The 22,151-nt window shown below is 42.9% G+C and overlaps 1 protein-coding gene across 4 annotated transcripts in view; it reads right to left on the bottom strand.

Moving 5' to 3' along the window:
• Positions 1–1,142: 1,142 nt before the first annotated feature.
• CBARP (CACN subunit beta associated regulatory protein) overlaps positions 1,143–22,151 on the bottom strand; it is a 28,189-nt gene continuing 7,180 nt past the window's right edge. For 2 of the 4 annotated variants that reach the window (XM_085886250.1, XM_085886251.1), the window contains exons 6-11: positions 21,600–21,819; positions 6,231–6,381; positions 5,978–6,118; positions 5,715–5,859; positions 5,421–5,523; positions 1,143–5,225 (exon numbers count right to left, since the gene is read on the bottom strand). In XM_085886250.1, coding sequence (XP_085742376.1) covers positions 4,028–5,225; positions 5,421–5,523; positions 5,715–5,859; positions 5,978–6,118; positions 6,231–6,381; positions 21,600–21,819 — 1,958 coding nt within the window. In that variant the 3' untranslated portion in view covers positions 1,143–4,027. The remainder of the gene's footprint in view (positions 5,226–5,420; positions 5,524–5,714; positions 5,860–5,977; positions 6,119–6,230; positions 6,382–21,599; positions 21,820–22,151) is intronic. The other 2 variants (XM_085886252.1, XM_085886253.1) reach the window with 2 other exon arrangements.

Below are 22,151 nucleotides of genomic sequence, written 5' to 3'. Positions count from 1 at the left end.
GCTCAGAAGCGAGTGTGCATACCTCCAGGAAATCCCTCGAAGCCACTCCTGAGCTGATAATTTTAACGATTCTCAACAGTCACTCTAGTCCAGCTTAACCCACGCTGTAACCACTTTGTCACAGTATGTGAAGCCATTGATTTATGACTGAGCATCCACTCTGGAATATTAATTGGCTGCAGGGTTCCTTTTTAGGGAACACTCCTTCGGGCGGATGGGGTGCTATTCCGCAATGCCGATACAATCGGTCAAAAAAACGCACAAATAACAGAGCAGTGCGATCAATATATTTTGGAGGCTGCTGTGCATATATGAAAAAAAATGTTTTATCGTTTTGGCGCATTAAACATGCAAAGTAGCAGCACAACACGCATGTGAACGATGTGCAAAGGATGCTTGCACTTCCGATGACAAGTCAGACATCAAGTGGTCCATTAAAAAACAAAAACACTCAGTTTCCCAAATTTGACATATATATGTAATGTATATAGTATAAGGATTGGCTCGTGATGACTGCATTCACATTTTCGATTAGGGACATCTTGAGATTGCATTCGTGAAATTATAAATGAATCGCAGGTGTTGAGGTTGTCGTTAACCTTCACTTTCTCTGGTTACCTGTTGAGTTGCCGCAGCATCGGTCAGTATCAAATTCGCTCTTGTTCACTTTGCAGTCAACCCAGAGAAAGATGATTTTCTTGTTTTTTGAAGGAGCGATCACAAAATCCATTAGGAGCCAAATGGCTGAGCTGTGCACTTCCAGTCGCAGATCGGTAAGACCGTTCCAAAACACCTTGAACACTGGTACACCTGGCCAAGTACCTTCTATTCTGGAAGATTTGTTCACCTTCCGGATAACTTGGTGTGCACACAACATTTCTGCACCATCGGGCAAAACTGTGTGTGTACTTTGTTGAAGGTCCATTGAATGTTCAGGGTGGCCCATGAAACGATGGGTTTCTTTCCTTTCACATTGGTAAGCAGTGACTGCTTTAGTGCCGTCCATCGCTCAGGTATCGAGGATCCTACGGACAAATCTGGTGCATTTTTTTTTTGACACCGATACGACGTTATTATATCGACACACACAAAAAAATATGACTGTGTCATGAGTTGCCGAGAAGATAAGTGTGACTGTTGAAAACTGTTCCAGTTTTTTTTTATTCAGAACAAGATGGACACCGTACGGAAACACAATTCTTTGATTCCACAGAGAATTTGAAGCGAAAGGCACTGTGCTCGAAACCGAGAGAGGACATCCTCAGCCATCAGTACATGCACACCAGAAACGGTCAGAGCACTTCGAGCCGCAATGAATCACAATGCTGGAAAAATCAAGTGGGTGGGCAAAATGGTGGTCACATTGAACATGTTCACAATCACAACACCCTCCCCAAAAAAAACTCAAAAAAAAACTCCAAATAATATTATTTACATCGGATGAATACATTGTTGCTTTCTACATTATAGATCTCAGAAACCTTGTATAAATAGTCGAACTAAATAAATAATAATATTATAACTAACCTCGTTGAGAATAGTATTTGGTCTTTGCTCCTTCATCGCACCTCAACCATCATGCCATGCAAGGATTCGATAAGTTGTGCAATGTGGTGTGCAGGCTTTTCAAACAATGTGCGTGGTTTATTTATTCTCGGTTTAAAGTGTCATTTCATTTACATTCTGAGTCGCACAGGGTCCGTGGCATGTCGTTTGCTTTTTTTTGTTTTGTGGTTTATTTTTGAAACGAAATTCAGAATTTCATGCTTTGTCATCCGCGCAATTTTGTAACCTCTTCGGAGGGTGCTAAAAGCGTCATGCCACCAAAGTGAAAGCCGGAACGCCGCACAAAATGCTCGCCATCCATACATCCACGGAGAAGGTTCCATTTCTGCGTTTTTAAAACGTGGGTAACTAGAACGGCATGAAGTAGAGCGCATTCCTCCGCCGTTGAACAGTTTACGTTTTCTGTCCTATTGATAGGCCGGATCTGAACCAGAATCTCATCGGCTTGTTCTTGTCACCAAACAAGCTCATCCACCAAGTTTTGTCATAATCCGTCGATAGCTTTTTTGAAATATCAGCCCAATCTCTCAATGGTGAAGAATCTCTTTAAAAAATTCTCACATCTGGACCTGAACCAAAATATAATCAATATGTCCTCGTCAAATGCCGAACCTGTCGACCAAGTTTCATTCAAATCTGTTGATGACTTTTTGAGATATCCTTCAGAGAGAGAGAGAGAGAGAGACAAACAGACATGGGTGAAAACATAACCTTCGGTTGTGGAGGTAATAATGTCTTTCCGGGCTGCCAGGATAGCTTAGCCTATAGAGGTGTGAGCACTCGCCTCTCTGAGCTTTCTGGTTCGGGTTTGAATCTTGACCCAGCTATAAACCGTCACCCTGGCGTTTCACATGCGGGGCGAGGAATCGATGTGCACACTGCCTCTCGGAAGGGCATTACGTCGGAGGACCCATCGGACAGCACCGGTTGTTGGTGGACATTGAGGATCCTACTGTGTCTTTCGTGAAAAAGTGGCGAGTTATCTCAGTCACCCTAAACTAAATACAAATTCCACCACCTTCGATCACAAATCAAGCCTGACCTGACGCTTCATGAAAGACTCCAGCCAAGAACGTCTCCTGGCCCAACCCCACAAGAAGGTAGGAACAACCGCTTCGTCGAAGAAGAAGTAGTAGTAGCCATAGCATTAGAAAACATCTTTCTAAATGTAATTCCGCTTCAAATTCTGATAACCGATCAATTGGAAACTTTCAGGTTCCAAACCATTAATTAAAGTCCCTTGCTCGAACGACCGACCGACCATGGACTCGTCACTAAGGTTGTCCAAAGCAATCGTAATACATACACGATGCCATTTTATACAAAAGGTTGCAAAAACAGAAAAATAATAATAATAATAAAAAAAACACAACAATTCACAGTTTGCTTAAAGTTACAAAACACGTGGAAACGTAATATTTTATAGCATCAAAAAGCACACGAATGGAAGGAAGGCTGGCTGGTTGAGCAGTAGTCATGGAATTATAACAGCAATATTATTCGAGCTCGTCCGTACAGGCAAGGCGCAAATCGATACATATCCAGCATGATTAATCGGAAGGTGCATCGCAGCGGAAATTGCATTATGCATTTTCCTATCATTACTTTACGAGAAGGCAACAGCAAACCACCCGATCTATTTCCCTGCCCAGGAAGCTGTTTCGGCAGCCGCAGACACCCTGGAAAGGGTACGGGATTAATCCACTGCAAACCATGATGTTTTTTTTTTGGGGGGGGGGGGGAGGAAGTGCCAATTTGAACAAAATCATGTCAGAAGTAAATGAAGAGGCGGACCGTTTACTCGTGATGACAAGCATTGTCGCGGAGCGAATTGGAAACGCAAGTTGTAGCTTTTAATCTCGCTCTCGGGCAGATGAACGATTTGAAAAATACCTGCGACGGTCCCCTGACCATTACAGAAATAGTTTGTTTTTTTTGTGACCGAATGGATGTTGAGTGACCTTTGTGAGAAAAGCAATGGGATGTGGATGACTGCTGTGTCGTGAGAACAAAACAATCCATTCCGAGAGACGAAGAACTACAAACACATTGGTGGGACCAAATCAATACTAATGGGATGCAATGGGAAAGAGCGGTCGTTAAGCAGAGACGTCATAAAATATATGACATGTGGTTATCGTCAAACCAAACAACAAAAAAAAAGTATTTACCGCTGGAGGTCAAGCCTGACATCGGCATTACGACGACACAAAACAACAGTACGATTGATCGCTGCAGTACTTAAAACTGAATCATTCCAGTGTACAACACATCATAAGACATATTGTACTTAACTCGAAGCTGAAGTCCAAGCTTTGAGCTGAAGGTGCTGACACCCTGCCAAGAGGATCCGAGTGAAAACTTAGCAGCACCGTATACGAATGGTGCCAAAATGCTCCGAAGGGTTTCATACTGTGGTAAAGGAGCACGGATAAACACCGAGATGGTTTCCGTAATACTTTCATTTTATTACATAGCCTGGGGGGTCTTTCGAGGTGGCCGTGGTAACTGTTTTTGGAGTCGCTTCGGTCAAAGCTGCCGGCACCGTTTCAATAGCGTATGTGAGGTGTGCGGCCAGCTTTTCAGCAGCTAGGCTGAGCGTCGGAGGAGGCAGTGAGTGTACTGGAGTAACTGGTGGGCTACCGTCACCAACTGAGACAGGGCCCGAGCCCGTGGCACTGTCACCACCGCCACTCTCGGCTCCAGCTCCAGATGGCCCTGCAGACTCACCTCCTTCTTCGTCACCGGCGCTTACGATGCGTGGCAATGTGACGTAGTAGCGTCCTTCTGAGGCATGGCCTACACTGTGTCCACGTCGAAGCGGTGCCCGTCTCACTCCACCGCCCACTGGCACGCCTGGGTCACTCATTTGCTTCCCGCCCCGTTGCCACTGCTGCCGCCGTGTGTGGTGCAAGTGTGGAGGACGAGGTACACGATGGTGCTTCGATTTGTGAGACATGCCCAAAATGGTTGCAGGCGTACCAATTCCTCCAGTCGCCACTGCAGCTGCATCAAAGCGTGGATCATGGCGTAAGAACTCCCGGAACAGCGCATCTGTCTTCTCATCTACGCAATAGTCCCGTGAGCTCACACGCGGAGATAAACTCAAAATGCTTGGATGAGCAATTGTTGCTGTTTCTGCCTTACCCTCAATTTCTGGTTCTTCGATAACCACAACCACAACCTCACTTTCCATTCTTGTGGCCTCTCTTTCCTGATCTTCTCCCTCTTCCCATCCATCTCGGCTTCCGAATATAGTTTTTGTGCGACCAAACCGGTGTCGTTTCTCAGCTCCGATACCCTCAATAGACACATAACCACTGTCCATTTGAATGAGACGCCGGGGATCATGCTCTGCTGGAGGCTCAGGTGCACTGTGTCGAGGATGTGACTCATGTGGACACTGTACAGGAGATTGAGTTTCCAACACTTCTAGGCCATGATCAGCAGAGACAACAATTTCCCCCTCATGCGCACTGCCCTCTCCACTTACATCCGAAGAGTCCTGAAGCTCTAGTGATGCGCGGAGGCTCCAGAGGTCTCGAGGTCCACTCGCTGCTTGGATACTTGCTTCAGGCTCTTCCACATCATCTTCTGGTGGAGGCACGTCTTCTGCTTCCTCAGTCGAGCTCGTCTCTCTCTTATCGGCCCCATCTGGTCTACAATGAAGGCAGACAAAAGGGAGGGGAAAGAAGCAGGAACGGCGTATGCAGAAGTGATAGTTGCCCCCCTCTTCCATCTTTTTTCCTCTTATAGTCATTCTCAGGTGCATCGATCATTTTATCTTGCACTTACAAACTCAAGTCAGACACGGCTCTACGAGGACAGTCCAAGTGAAAGAGGAGCAGAAGTACCTGGGCCTTGGTGATGGAGGAGGAATGGTCTCGTTCTCAGGTGCATGGATTTCATAATTTTGCTCTTCAGCAATGCAAGCAGACCCCCGACCCCAAGGCGTACCTGACAAATATGCATCATTTTGTGAGCATACACAAAATGACAACAAACCCACTGCATCATGGCCAATTCTGTATCATCCTACCATTTGATAAGTAAGATGCAAAGGTCTGAAAGATACAGAATCGGATATGATGCCTGAAGATCTTGCCGTTTGCAGAGAGGGAGATGAACATTCTAATCATACAACTTACCCCGAGTCTCCAAGCTTGCTGCACGCTGGCCTGCCCAGCGTGGCCATGGTTTTAGGGAAAAGCTTCCGCGAGCAGTACCTTCACTGGTCCTTCGGCGCAGGCGTCCCCACAGCCGAGTGAGCATTGATGAACGTGTGCCAATCGACTAATAAGTGAAAAAGATCATAGAAATATGTGAGGGCACCAGCCTTTCTAAGCATTGTATATCTCCATAAAGTAACACGGGGTACAACGGAAATCTTTTCCATCACCGATCAGATTACCTGTGTCGGATGAACAGGTGAGAGTCCTCTTTCAGCATCCTGCTCCCTTCCAGGCATGCCCCAAGTGTCTCCCGGCAGAGGCACCGGAGGGCGAGGGGCAAGTGCCGCCAAGACTGCAGAGTGGTCAAACCCTGGACCTGGCTGAAAGGCAGGTAAGGGAGCTTTGCACAGACGTTTTTGTACCAGGCTTCCAAGGATTCCTCTGATCATATTTTGGCATCAACTTCGTTTATCCTCTGTGAAATTTGCCCACCTGTACAAGGGAAAGGCCCGGTCGCTGAGGCAATGGCTGAGGGGAAACACCTGCCTCAGTCAACATATGTAGCGACAGAGGGCTTGAAAGACCAAGGGGCATGAGCCTTGCATTTTTCAGGTGATGGAAGTCACCTTCAGTCAGTGTGAACCTGAGGATGGATAAGAGATATGATCAAAGAAGGAATTAGGAAGACAGCATTTCAAAAACCAAGCGAGAAGGAAAACCTCTATCATAAGCACACGAGGACGTTATTTATATATTTTATTCCTGGTGTGAATGAAGATGACTCGATGTCAGCACCCTGGATAAATTCTAAATCCCAGCAATCTCAGTCAAGTATCCCGTGTCGGGGTGTTGACCTATGCAGGGTTGTAATTCTTGCTGAGAGACCGCTACAGCAGAACCGACACTGTAAAGTCGTGTGTGTGTTGTTAGTTGTCATCTCCATATGCGGGTTTCAGAAGGTGGAATGGAGCCCTCCCAGTTTTCAAAGTACCCACCTCCGTGTGTGTATGTGTGTGTATATATATATATACTGTCAGACCTTGCTATTTACAGATTCGCTATTCGCAGACCCCCGTATTCGCTATTCACAGACCTCCGTATTCACGGTTTATAAACTGCGACCTGCTTCGACATTCACAGCCCCATGCTTCGCGCATTCACAGGCAAAAAACAAATAAAAAATTCCACGAGCCACGCACATAAAACAGTTCGAAAACATATCTTCCATCAGCCACGCTATCGACAAGCTGTATGTACTGTTACGTGCTGCCTCCGTACGCCGAAGCGAGTGCTCCCATTACCCAGAGGGCTAGCACGGCAGAAAAATTGGACAGACAAATACAGGGTGTCTCAAAAGTCACCTCGGGATTTAGAAGTTAAATAATATTTCTGGTTTTTAATAATTTATTATTATTTTTATACCAAAAGAAAATTTCCAAAATGGAAATAAATTTGCTTTATTTATGAAAAATGATGCAGCTACGATGTCCTCCATTTTCGACTTTACAGAGACGGGCTCTTTCGACAGCATTTTCCATAACAGCAGACAATAACTCTGGCTGCAACCCTCAAATTTCTGCACAGATGTCCTTGAGCTGCTGAATTGGATGGGGCTTATTGATGTATGCACGCTCCTTTAGGTAACCCAAAGAAAAGAATCGGGAGGCATCAAATGAGGAGAACGTGATGGCCAAGAAATTTCTGAATTTCGTGAAATTATTCGGTGTCCAAAAATTTGCCTTAGAAGCTCCACCGTGGCTCGTGCCGTGTGTGCAGTGGCTCCATCTTGTTGAAACCACATCTCAGGTTTATCCTTCACTGCAGGACACACAAAATTCTCGAGCATGGCTCGATACCGCTCACTTGTGACCGTCGTTGCACTGCCATCCTCATTTTCAAAAAAATAAGGGCCGATAATAATCCTTTCTGACATTACACCAAACCAGACAGTGCATTTGAGAGGATGCAACTCACGTTGATGAATAGCCCTAGGATTCTCTAATCCCCAAAACCTACAGTTCTGCTTATTCACAAAACCATTCAAATGGAAATGAGCTTCGTCGCTCATAATCAGTTTATGAACAAATTCGTTTTCTTCATTGACCAACCTCTGAATTTGGACTGAGTAATTTAAGCGTTGTCGATGATCAGTCTGTTTCAACTTTTGCACCAATTGCACTTTGTATGGGTACAGGTGCAAATCGTTTCTTCGTATGCGATACATTGACATCCAAGACATCCCCAACTGGTCAGAACATCTGCGGATTGATGTTCCTGGTTCTTCTTGAACACTGTCCAGTACACGTTCACGATTAATCTGCGAACAGACTGAACGTGGTCTTCCAAATCGTGGCAAGTCACTTACTGACCCATATTGCTGAAAACGTTGAATCAACCGACGAATCATGAAATCTGAAAGTTGTTTTCTGGCATTGAAGTGCTGGCAGTATGCTCTTTGGGTAAGAATTACTGATCGATGAAATTACAAAAAAAAATTCCATGATTTTAGTTCTTTGTTCAGTTGTGAATTTTTCCATCGGTAATTTCCAAATGTTAATCTAAATTCTGAAAAGAAAAGAAAAACAAATTATTAAAAAACATAAATGTTTAATTTTTAAATCCCTCTGACTTTTGGGACACCCTGGTATATGTTCCATCTATTGTTTTACAGGTGAAACCAGCGTACGACGCGAAACAGAAGGATATTTCATAAGCAATTTATCAATCGCTACTATCTACTTTTCAAACACCAATACCATTTAACAAGGTACCATCGCAATGATTTTAAAACTTCTCACAGTTATACACACACACACAAGTTTCGATGCCTTCAGAATAAACTCAAGACTTTCGAGTCAGCAACTTATCTCATGCATCTTAATATAAAAACCCATAAGGATACGACTTGGTGTCAAAGTCGGTTGTGTTCACGTTGGAAGCAGGCTCTGTTTCCCCGATAAGTTCATGAGCACGCACAAAGTGATGTCTGACTGCATGCCAGGTTCAATGCTTTTACAATTCTCCAATGGTACACATGGCAGGTTCAGTACTGTTTTGAATCAACTCAGAACCTTCTGGGGTTGGCAACTTATCTCATGTACCCAGTTCTTAATAAAACCCCAGCAAGGCACACATTTATGTTAAAGTCGGATGTGTTCATGTTCAAAGCAGACTCCGTTGCCCCGATAAGTGCACGAGTGCACACAAAGTGATGTCCAACTGGCCAGTAGCATTGCGAGTCCCCAGAGGGTGATCTTTGAACCACCGAGGCAAGCGGATGAACCCAGTCCACTACTCGCCGTTAAGGACCACGCTGCATCCAGCAGTGCCGAGAAATGAGGAATAAGGAACTTGCCTTTTGCTTTTTTGATATTCCCAGAGAGGATACGTCTGTTTTGATGTCAGCTCTGTGACATCAGCAGGATAGTTGTCTGCTTGGATGTCATCTCCACGACACCAGCGGGATAAAGTCGTCTGCTTGGATGTCAGCTCTGTGATGTCAGCTTTGGAGCACAGTCAAGATGATCATTAAGAAATGGAAGGCGTGTAGTACCACCAAGACCCTCCCTAGATCAGGCCGCCACTCCAAACTGGATGACCAAGCAAGAAGGAGACTGATCAGAGAGGCCACCAATAGGCCAATGGCCACTTTAAAAGAACCATAGGCCTTTATGGCAAAGACTGGTCACTGTGTGCATGTGACAGCAATATTCCAAGCACTCCACAAGTCTGGCCTGTACAGTAGGGTGGTAAAAAGAAAGCCATGATTCAAAAAAGCCCATCTTGAGTCCTGTTGTATGCAAAAAACCACTCCAGATATTCTGAATCCATGTGGAAAAACGTTTTGTAGTCTGACGAAACCAAGACGGAACTTTTTGGCCTAAATGCAAAACGTTACGTTTGGCGCAAACTCAACACAGCACATCACCCAAAGAATACCATTCCTACTGTGAAGCATAGTGGTGGCAGCATCATGTTATGGGAATGTTTCTCATCAACAGGGACAAAATACAGCACTCGTCAGGATAGAAGGGAAAATGGATGGAGAAAAATATAGAAAAATCCAAAAGGAAAACCTGCTGACCTCTGCAAGAAAGCTGAAATTGGGACGGAAGTTCACCTTTCGGCATGACAACGACCCGAAGCACACAGCTCAAGCTACACTGGAGTGGCTAAGGAACAAAAAGATAAATGTCGTTGAGTGACCCAGTCAGAGCCCAGACCTAAATCCAATCGAAAAATCTGTGGCATGACTTGAAGATTGCTGTCCATCAATGCTCTCCACGTAATTTAACTGAGCTTGAACAGTTTTGTTCAGAAGAATGGGCAAATATTGCCCAATCAAGGTGTGCAAAGTTGGTAGAGACCTATCCCAACAGACTCACAGCTGTAATTACTGTCAAAGGTGCTTCCACCAAGTATTAACTCAGGGGGGTGGACACTTTAATTAATTTTCTGAAATTTGTTAGAATTTGTGTTTCACTTGAATGTTGTTGGTTACGATGTGTAAATAAAGGTGGAAAAGTCTGATTTAATGCAATTTAATTCCAGGCTATAAGGCAAGAAAAGGTGAAAAATTTGAAAGGGGGTCTAGACTTACTATATCGGCACTTTAATTATGTTCAATGTCAAGGAAAATTTACCCAAATACATACAACTTGCAGATAATTGTGGATGAAGGGCATGCTATAGATAACAAAACTTTTGATGGACGTGGATATGACCATCGTTTGTATATCTAACAATAGAAATGCAGATATGAATGTGATGATGGATTGTTTGTTTTTATAAGAAAGCAAAGCCCGTGAGATATTCCAATCCCAAATAATCTCTTGAATGCAGGAAATGATCGCATTGAAGCCTATCATTTCAAATTTTCCAAGGAGAGTGGGGTACCCCATGATGACCCCCCCCCACCTCCCCCTATATTGCTGGGACAATAAAGAGCACTGTTCAGTTTTCTGGATTCGCACCCCCCCCTCCTTTGGGAAATCCTGGCGACGGACCTGAATACTCAATATATTGCATCATCAGAATGGTACAATGACAAAAAACATTTACATATTTATTATCAACTAGTGCATGCCCATACGTGTGTGGCCGTACATGCAAACAAACAAACAAAAAAAAAACTTTCAAACCGTGTGCCAGAAACAACAACTACACAGGCCATTCCTTCGTTCTCACGTGCCCGTACGTGCGTGGTCATACGTGCAAAAAAAAACTAAAAAAAAACTTTCAAACCGCGAATTGGAACACCGAAACGCGAGCCAGAAACAACAACCACACAGGCTGTTCCTTCGCTCTCGCGTTCTCGTGACAACCACACTTCCACACACAGAGTTAATTAAAATCCAAATTAAAATCAAGTTTACCTCCCTGTCTTTGCTTGCCATGACATTCGCTGCCATGTCACCGGCACGGCCCGTGACGTCATCGTCGGCCGGCCGCGCACCGGCCTACACAGCCACGCCTACGCAGCCACGTGTCCTGTCATTGGTTAGTAAATAAATGGCCATAACTTGGGAAGGACTTGTCCGATTAATATCAAATCTTGAAAACGCACATACTCAGGTCCCCAGCAATATAGCTGGCAAGTTTCAATGAGATCGGACCAGTGGTTGTCGAGAAACAGCGGTCACACACAGATCGCTGGAATTATAGATAGATTAAAGTGATTGGTAGTCAGTAATAAAACTTTGGCAACATTTAGAAAAAAAAAAATCAAAGACCTCACTCGAGTTTTGCAACAGAACAAGTATTACAATGTAATAACAATTATTTAAAAAACACAAGTAAAGGCCCAACCCAGCTTGCTCTTGCCCTGCCTCCTTCCCACCTTTATTCTTTCCTCATTCCCCTTTCATTTGATTCATAATTATTATTATTTTTTCCTTCAGCCTGCCTCAAAACCTCTCCCTTGTTCTTTCTTCCTTCTCAAAACAACCTCAAGCAAATAATAAATAGTCATTCATAATTTGCAGTCATCATTTCCTGCTAGCACCCCTGTCTCATATTGCTCAGCTTGATGCCATGGAAACCAAGTCCTTTAAAATTATCGGTATCTCCCACGATGAAGATGAATCACTGGGCCGATTATTATTTTCATGTTGCAAAAAGGTTGGTGGTCTCTGTGTCTTCTGCTGCCTCCTCTCTGGTCTTGCACCATCTGCCCTTTCCATGCACTGTACCCACCAGGTTTATGCAGGGTGCACGTGGTCTGCCAATAACCCTCAAAAATGCAGAAATTCCCAAAATGCAGAATCACTGTTCACATCACTTCTTCATTCCTCTTTCCTATCACCTACAGAATCAACTTCCTCAGTCTTTTCAATCTCATTCTTCCCTCCGGGGCTTCAGGACAGCTGTTCACCGCCATCTTAGGTGTCATGCCCAATCCATAACCATGATCTTTTCTACCCTCATTAACCCTCGCCAAGCTCACCTCTTTCCAGGCTTCCAGGTTATTGGGTTTCTTCTTGCCCCCTCACCCTCCTCTTCGGCTTGGTGTTGGTGCCCCACATCTGCTTCTTCCCCAGTTTTCCCTTCCGCTTCTGTGATTGAGAGTTTGCACCTGTACAAAGCTTGTTCACCCCCATTATCCTCGTTCACCCTCACCCCCCCCCCCAAAGCAGCCATTGCTCTTATTCTTTCCAGTTTTTCCATTAGATCTTGGTGAAGATCCGCATCCTTTAATTTTAAATGTTTCTTTACCATTGAGAGATGGGCCCATGATTATATATTGTTACGAATTTGGAATTCAATTGCACACAACATACAGGTTCCCTTAGTCAACCAAGTCGATAAGTGCATGTTCCCTAGATAGCTCACCTTCCATTGTTTAAATGTTCAGAGATTGATTAGATGCGCTGCAGATCGATTTAATAGTAAGGGAACGAAACAATGGAGACGTCCCTCCCCCTCTTCTGCAAAGAGGAAGAAGAACCCTGCCATCCCGTAACGTCAACAACTCCCTCCCACCCTGGTTGAGCGGGGGGTGGATCGCGAGGGCATGAGTCACGCCGGGTGCGGGGGAGGGGGTGAAAAGGATAAAGAGGACATCTTTTCTTTGTTCAAAGAGAGTCTCGTGGGAGTCCCGTGGTCGGGCCGAGTTCGTGAGAGTCCCGTGGCAGAGGTCATGTGCCGAGTCCCGTGGGAGGTGTAAGCATTTTTCATCGGCAGTTGGGGGAGTCGGGAGGAAGCCAGAAGCCAAGGAGCTGTGTGGAAGTCCGGGCGTCGCGAAGGAGACGCGAGCTGGAGGCGCAGCCTTGCCTGCTGTGTCGCGCAAACCGCGCGTTCGCGTGGAGAGAGCCGGAGAGAGCTCGCCTGACACACGGAAGGCCCGAGCTCGACCGCGGCTACGCTAGCTGCCTAGGGGAAGGAGCATCGCGGGTCGCCCAAGCCAGACACCACGAGGGTACAGGTAACCTGCAACGGTCTCGTGGGACTCGTTCGGTCTGCCAAATCCCACGCCATAAAGACCCAAGAGGTCCAGTCTGACCCCATTGCCTTTGATGGGGTCTTTTTCCTGCTTTTTCTTTCGAATGAATGTTTGTGGCGCCGAGTCCCGTAAGTAAAACTGTGTAAGTGACTGTACATTAATAATTGCTTATAGACGATTGTAGTTCTTTTGTTGCTTGTATAATTGCATACGTGTTTTGCCTTATTTAATTGCATACGTGTTTCATTATAATAAATGTCCTTGTGTGAATGTAAACCTGCTCGTTTCGTCCATTCCCTCATTGACTGAACATTTCCTGCGTTGGGAGTTAGAAAGCCGTTGGTTTGCCGTAATAGGGGGACATTTGGACCGACGGTTCTCGGCGATTACGCCGCTCGGAATCGCGCATGGACAGGCTCGCCTCGGCGGTTTGTTCCGTACGAGATCCGTCGAGGGTAGAATACCCCGGTAGTTGGATCACGTGGGTATTTAGGTACATTGAAGATTGGCAATCGACCCTAGCCCACGTGATCTGCCGATTGGCGTATTTCGGTTCTTGTACAAGGACCCGTCATTCGGAGTTATCCGGGCGGCGATCTATATTCCGGGCGATCGGTCGGGCCGACTCGAGTTGCGGCTCCGTTCAGAGCGGTCGGTTGGCGGCCGACCCCCGGCCTGTAATAACTGGTAGTCAGGAGTGGGGTGTGAACCCATCCACCTCCGTAAATTTGTAGGTTCGAATCCACAACAATTGGTGTTCAGGAGTGCGATTCGGTCCCCTCCGCCTCCGTAGCAAAATTCACGGAGTCAGATCAGGGATATACGGAGCAAACCCCCCGTGTCCCCAAATTACGAGCGTTATAAATTTTATTCCCAGCACGTAAAATGTTCAGCCAAGGCGAGCAGGGGCAGGAGGGATTAGGAATGGATTTGGAAATGTTAGAATTTCCTGCGAGTAAGAGGATTGGGCTCGGCAGGGTCAAAGATTGTGGGAAGGGATGGGGGATGATGTGCTGAAGCACTGGAGGGAAGAGTGGGCATGGAACAGCCTCAGGGAAGTAATGCAACCAATATGAGGAGCAAGAAATAGAAGAGTTGAGGTGTCTAGTGATTCATATTTAGAAAGCGTAACCAGTGTAGGGTTACTGGAAGAATAAGTTCATCCTGGAGTTGTTGCGTGTCAGAGGATTAGATGAGAATGTTACATTGGAGGAGAGGTGGTTAAAAAGGGCCACGGGCTTTCCTGTGATGTGAGAACAGCAGACATTGTGCTTCGGTTTCATCCTGGGAAGTTCCAATAATATGTTGAGAACCATAGATTCCATGGAATCCAGGAGTGATGCTGGTGCACCAGCCCATATGGGAGAGCAGAACTCCATTGGGCTACATTGTAGGATGGGAATGATGGAGGTTGCCCAGTTTACGGCTCAATTTTGAAGCCAGTTTTGAATTCTAACATCGTAGGTCGGGCCGACTCGACTTGCGGCTCTGTTCAGAGCGGTCGGTTGGCGGCTGACCCCTGGCCTGTAACAATATGTATATATACTACATGGCCAGAAGTATGCAGACACCCCTTCTAATTTGTGGATTCGGCTATTTCAGCCACACCCATTGCTGGCAGGTGTATAAAATCAAGCACACAGCCATGCAGTCTCCACGAACAAACATTGGCAGTAGAATGGGCCGTACTGAAGAGTTCAGTGACTTTCAATGTAGCACCGTCATCGGATGCCACCTTTCCAACAAGTCAGTTCATCAAATTTCTACCCTAGAGCTTCCCTGGTCATTGTAAGTGCTGTTATTGTGAAGTGGAAACGTCTCGGAGCAACAAAAGCTCAGCCGCAAAGTGGTAGGCCACACAAGCTCACAGAACTGGACCACCGAGTGCTGAAGCACGTAGCGTGGAAAAATCGTCTTCGTTGGATGCAACACTCACTACCGAGTTCCAAATTGACTCTGGAAGCAACGTCAGTACAAGAATTGTTCGTCGAAAGCTTCATGAAGTGGGTTTCCATGGCCGAGCAGCCACACAGAAGCCTAAGATCACCATGCGTCAATGCCAAGCGTCAGCTGGAGTGGTGTAAAGCTTAGCACCATTGGACTCTGGAGCAGTGGAAACGCGTTCTCTGGAGTGATGAATCAGGTTTCACTATCTGGCAGTCTGAGGGACGAATCTGGGTTTGCCGGATGCTTGGAGAATGCTTGCCCGAATGCATAATGCCAACCGTAAAGTTTGGTGAAGGAGGAATAATGGTCTGGGGCTGCTTTTCCTGGTTCGGACTCGGCCCCTTAGTTCCAGTGAAGGGAAATCTTAATGCGACAGCATACAATGACATTCTAGATGATTCTGTGCTTCCAACTTTGTGGCAACAATTTGGGGAAGGCCCTTTCCTGTTTCAACATGACAATGCCCCTGTTCACAAAGCAAGGTCCATACAGCAATAGTTTGTAGAGATTAGTATGGAAGAACTTGACTGTCCTGCACAGAGCCCTGACCTCAATCCCATCAAACACCTTTGGGGTGAATTGGACACCGACTGCGAGCCAGACCTGATCGCCGAACATCGGTGCCCGACCTCACCAATGCTCTTGTGGCTGAATGGAAGCAAATCCACGCAGCAATGTTCCAACATCTCGTGGAAAGTCTTCCCAGAAGAGTGGAGGCTGTTCTAGCAGCAAAGGGTGGACCAACTCCATATAAATGCCCCTGATTTTGGAATGAGATGTTGGATGAGGAGGTGTCCACATAGTATAATATATATATATATATATATATATATATATATATATATATATATATATATATATATATATATAATATATAATATATAATATAAATATATATATATATATATAAATATATATAAATATATATATATATATATATATATATATATATCTTCTTCTTCTTCCTCTTTCGGCTGCCCCCGTTAGGGGTCGCCACAGCGGATCATCCGTATGATCCGCATAGTGAGTTGGCACGTGTTTTATGCGGACGCCCTTCCTGACGCAACCCTGGTCACCTCTTACGACACAGGGAAATGGTATACCTATTTTAACCAGGGTATACACTGGCCCAGTATACTGGTACTCACTTCGACGACCTCGAAAGGATGACAGGCTGAGTCAACCCCCTGGTGTATTAATTCAGTGGCCCAACGGGGCTTGAACTCAGGACCTTTTGGATCCCAAGCCGCTGCCCTCACCACTGCGCCAACACCAGGCTCATATATATATATATATATATATATATATATATATATATATATATATATATATATATATATATATATATATATATATATATATATATATATATATATATATATATATATATATATATATATATATATATATATATACTGGTTAAAATAGGTGTACCATATCCCTGTGTCGTAAGAGGCGACCAGGGTTGCGTCAGGAAGGGCATCCGGCGTAAAACGTGTGCCAAATCACTATGCGGATCATACGGATGATCCGCTGTGGTGACCCCTAACGGGAGCAGCCGAAAGAAGAAGAAGAAGATATATAATATATAAAAATATTATATATGTTTAAAAAAAAATGTTTAAATATATAAATATAAATATATAAAAATATCATCACACCATTTGAAAGCCTTTATCCCTAAGCAGGGGTCAGCTTTTTTGTGGGCTCCAATCATGGTGCCCTTTCTTGTGGCAATGTTTTTACAGCCGGATGCCCTTCCTGAAGCCAACCCTTTGTCGCCTTTGACCCTGCAGGGATAATTACCAGTATACCGGTGCTCATTTTGCCGATCTTCATAAGGATGACAGACTGAGTCAACCCCCCTGATGCTAACTCAGCGGCCAGTGGGGCTCGAACTCAGGACCCCAAGCCACCACCTTAACCACACCAGGCTCATATATATATATATATATATATATATATATATATATATATATATATATATATATATATATATATATATATATATATACATATATATATATATATACATATATATATATATATATATATATATACATATATATATATATATATATATACATATATATATATATATATATATATATATATATATATATACATATATATATATATATACATATATATATATATATATATATATATATATACATATATATATATATATATATATATATATATATATATATATATATATATATATATATATATATATATATACATACATATAAAAAATCTATATACATATAAAAAATATATGTTGTTGCGGTTCTCGGAACCACATGCATCCAATATATAGTGGTACCAAGACAGTTATTCCATTCATATACGTGTAGATAGTCCCTTCCCTTTTGTCTCGCGGGACAACAGGGGCGTACATTGTGAGTATCTCATAGCTGGGTTTGCTTACATCATTTCTTCTTCATTTAATTTCTAACTTCATGCCTACTCTTCTTTTCTGATTATTCCTGAGGTAAATCTGTGCCACGTGCGCCCTTCGCTGTGAGATGGGTCCTCAGCAAAGGCCAAGCAGGCATTACACCCACACCACTCCGTAGAAAACATCCTGCCAAACGCACACGCAGCGGTAGTTTCCACCAAATGGATGGGAAACGCACACAACACGACGTCCACGCTGCACGGAACACGTACCGAGGCCGATAATAGAAAGGCAACCCCACGCCACGTTGCGCAGGATGCGAGTGTGCAAGGCATAAGTGGCACGTTCCTTTCAACCCACTTCTGGACTCATTATATCAATCGGGTTTCGCCCCGCACACACGATAGCAGAATCGGGTGAGCGCTGGCCACGTGCGTAATGGCGGAACAGAACGGAAGATGTTGTACGGAACGTGCTCTCAAAGGCAGACCCGTGCGCTGCTCGCAACACTTTGTTATCGTACAGAGCCGGGCACGAATGGACACATCTTACTGTCTGTGCATGGGTTCGCCATAACATCTTAACTTCTCGCCTCTGCGGCCAGCGAAGCTGCGATCGGGCGGAAGCATGTTGTACAGCTCGGGCCACGTGGCACACACGGACCGGGCGCGTTGGCCAGCGCTGGTCGGGGTGCCCGAGCGGGCGTGCGGGACCGACGACACTCTTGGCCGGTCTTCAGGGCATGGCCCGGGGGTTCATGCAAGGCGATTAATGGCGGAAAGTTCGGTGTGGGTGATTCGTATCATGTCGTGAGGTTGGAGCTAGACATCTTTGCGGTGTGGAGTCACCTTGGCGAAAGTGGAATGTTGCTGCTTCCGGCCATCGTGGCCGGGCCGCACAGGGGGTCGGGGCCAATCAGAGCACCCGATTCGGGTGACAACACCGAGTTTCGGGGTGGCCCCCCACCCCGCGCCGCGGGGCCTATAAAGGTCCGAGTGGATCTTTCTCTCTCTCTGCCCCGCCTCACCTCCTGCTCAAGCTGGACCTCGACTCTGCCTTCTGTCGTCATCACTTCGACTCCGCCTTCTGTCATCATCGCTGGATTCCTTCTCTCTCTCTCTGCTCTGCCTCACCTTCCACTCAAGCTGGACCTCGACTCCGCCTACTGTCGTCATCACTTCAACTCCGCCTTCTGTCGTCATCGCTGTGCTCCTCCTCTTCTCTGCCCAAATGACGCTGACTCCACCCTCCGAACTCAAGCCCTCCTTCATGCTCACGGTCTCGACACGAGCTGCCCAAAGCAAGAGATGACGCGCCAGCTGTCAAGGGGGTACCACGCCATGGAGCATTCCCCCCAAACGTATTGGTGGCGTTTTCGGGTACCGCGTATCAATTATACAAAGGTACCGAAAGACCGTAGCCTCAACTCCTCTCCAGTCTTGCTTCATTCCTCTTCATCGGGTTTTCTGTGCCTGTGTGTGTGTGTGTGTGTGTGTGTGTGTGTGTGTGTGTGTGTGTGTGTGTGTGTGTGTGTGTGTGTGTGTGTGTGTGTGTGTCCTGGCACCTGTCTACATAAGTAACCTGCAGAAGATTGTTCTTATTATTTTCGGGTTAGGTCTACTCTGTGTCCACTTTTATAAGTTGCTTGGTTATTGTCGCACCACACCCTTCTTCCCTATCTCTGCTTGCACACCGCAATAAATCTTGATCGTACCACATACCTTTCCTTGCCCATTGTTAATAAATTGCTATAAGGAATGTTCCCAGCTCGTTTTTGTCTTTTCCTTCATTGGTCCAGCATGGTCCGAATCCTAGCTTAGCCGGGACTTTATTCCCAACAATCCGTTCCTTTTAGCCGGTTCGTCCTTGGCAGTGTCCCTCGGCTGCATCCGATCCGATAAAGTGATCCGGTCGAGTAGAGTGATCCGGTTCGGTCAAGGCGTACCGAGGGCGTGTTCCCCGCTAATTAAATCACGTGGTTATTTTTAGGTAACTGGATTAACAAGACGGAGGACCCTAAGTCAGGTGGTTGAGTTTTTGGCGTCCACGGTCGGTTAAGCGACCCGCCGCGTCACAGAATTATCCGTGTGCGATGGCCTACAATTCCGGGGAGTCTGGTGGGAGCCGAGATAGCTTCCCCCCACCCCCCCCAGTGGTCTTCTCACCCGACCCCCCGGCCTGCAACCACATATATTTGTGTGTATATATATACATATATACATACATATATATTATCCCCGTGTCGTAAGAGGTGACCAGGGTTGCGTCAGGAAGGGCATCCGGCGTAAAAGATGTGCCAAATCACTATGCGGATCATATGGATGATCCGCTGTGGCGACCCCTAACGGGAGCAGCCGAAAGAGGAAGAAGATACATACATATATATACATATATATATATATATATATATATGTATATATATATATATATATATATATATATGTATGTATATATATATATATATATATATATATATATATATATGTATATATATGTATATATATATATATATGTATATATATATGTATGTATATATGTATATATATATATATATGTATATATGTATATATATATATATATATATATATATATATATATATATATGTATATATGTATATATATATATATATATATATATATGTATATATATATATATACATATATATATATATATATGTATATATATATATATATATGTATATATATATATATATGTATATATATATATATATATATGTATATATATATATATATATATATATATATATATATATATATATATATATATATATATATATATATATATGTATATATATATATATATATATATATATATATATATATATATATATATGTATATATATATATATATATATATGTATATATATATATATATATATATATATATATATATATATATATATATATATATATATATATATATATGTATATATATATATATATATATATATATATATATATATATATATATATATGTATATATATATATATATATATATGTATATGTATATATATATATATATATATATATGTATATATATATATATATATATATATATATATATATATATATGTATATATATATATATATATATATATATATATATATATATGTATATGTATATATATATATATATATATATATATATATATATATATATATATGTATATGTATATATATATATATATATATATATATATATATATATATATATATATATGTATATATATATATATGTATATATATATATATATATATATATATATATATATATATATATATATATATATATATATGTATATATATATATATATATATATATATATATATATATATATATATATATATATATATATATATATATATATATATATATATATATGTATATATATATATATATATATATATATATATGTATATATATATATATATATATATATATATATATATATATATATATATATATATATATATATATATGTATATATATGTATATATATGTATATATATATATATGTATATATATATATATGTATATATATGTATATATATATATATATATGTATATATATGTATATATATATATATATGTATATATATGTATATGTATATATATGTATATATATATATATATATGTATATATATGTATATATATATATATATGTATATATATGTATATATATGTATATATATGTATATATATATATATATATATGTATATATATATATATATATATATATATATATATATAGCACGATATCTCAAAAAGTTATGTTGGATTCTGACAGAACTTGGTGGATGAGTTGTTTCGGTGACAATAACAAGCCGATTAGATTTTGGATGTCCGCATGCAGATTTGGCCTATCAATGGGATACAAAATGTGAACTGTTCAACCTGACAGAGGTATGTGCTATACCGAGTGCTGTTCTTGTTTTATTGTTATTATCCCAGTGATATGGGTGGTATCAAGCATTCAAGCCCAACTGAGCTTCCCCTTGTCCCCCCCAAAGTCACCACCTGTGATCCTGTGCTACCGATGCCTACCGCCGGGTCTTATCCTCTGATCGGCATTCATGCTCAAAAAGGGCCGCCTCGTTGAATGAGACGCGCCGGATCGGTCCTGCAGCCGCCAAGAAGCGCTGTGCCTCTGGTGCGCAAGGCTTCCGACCTGCTGGAACAGCTTCTTCACTGCCACTCTCATCTTCTTCCTCCTCCTCATCCTCTTCCTCAACTTCGTCTGGACTGGTTACTTGTATCGCGATTTCTGTGGGAAGTACACCAGGCAGGTGGATAGCATGACTCTTAAGATCAGCAAAAGTCTCTCAACCATCAATCTCAAAGTCAATTCCCCTTTTATCAGCATTTGAAAACCCAGAACTTTTATTCACCGAGTGGAATTTTCCTTTCATTACTTTATAGGGGAATTACCTCGAGTTTCTATTCGCCTTTATTATTAGCATCGTGTCACTACGACCTTCAGGAATGGACCACTGGTTGCCTCGGTTACCGATAATTATTTATAGTCATAATAACTGTTTTGCCAGGTTTCATGGTAGATTTCTGCTTTTTTTTTTTTAAATAAGGCTTCACTAATGG

The sequence above is a fragment of the Eptatretus burgeri genome, chromosome 6 (genome assembly GCF_056783735.1).
Source record: "Eptatretus burgeri isolate ZD-2024b chromosome 6, Ebu_testis_v1, whole genome shotgun sequence".
NCBI classification, from domain to species: Eukaryota; Metazoa; Chordata; class Myxini; order Myxiniformes; family Myxinidae; genus Eptatretus; species Eptatretus burgeri.
The sequence above is the reverse complement of the archived record's forward strand: the minus strand, read 5'-3'. Positions and strand labels throughout refer to the sequence as shown.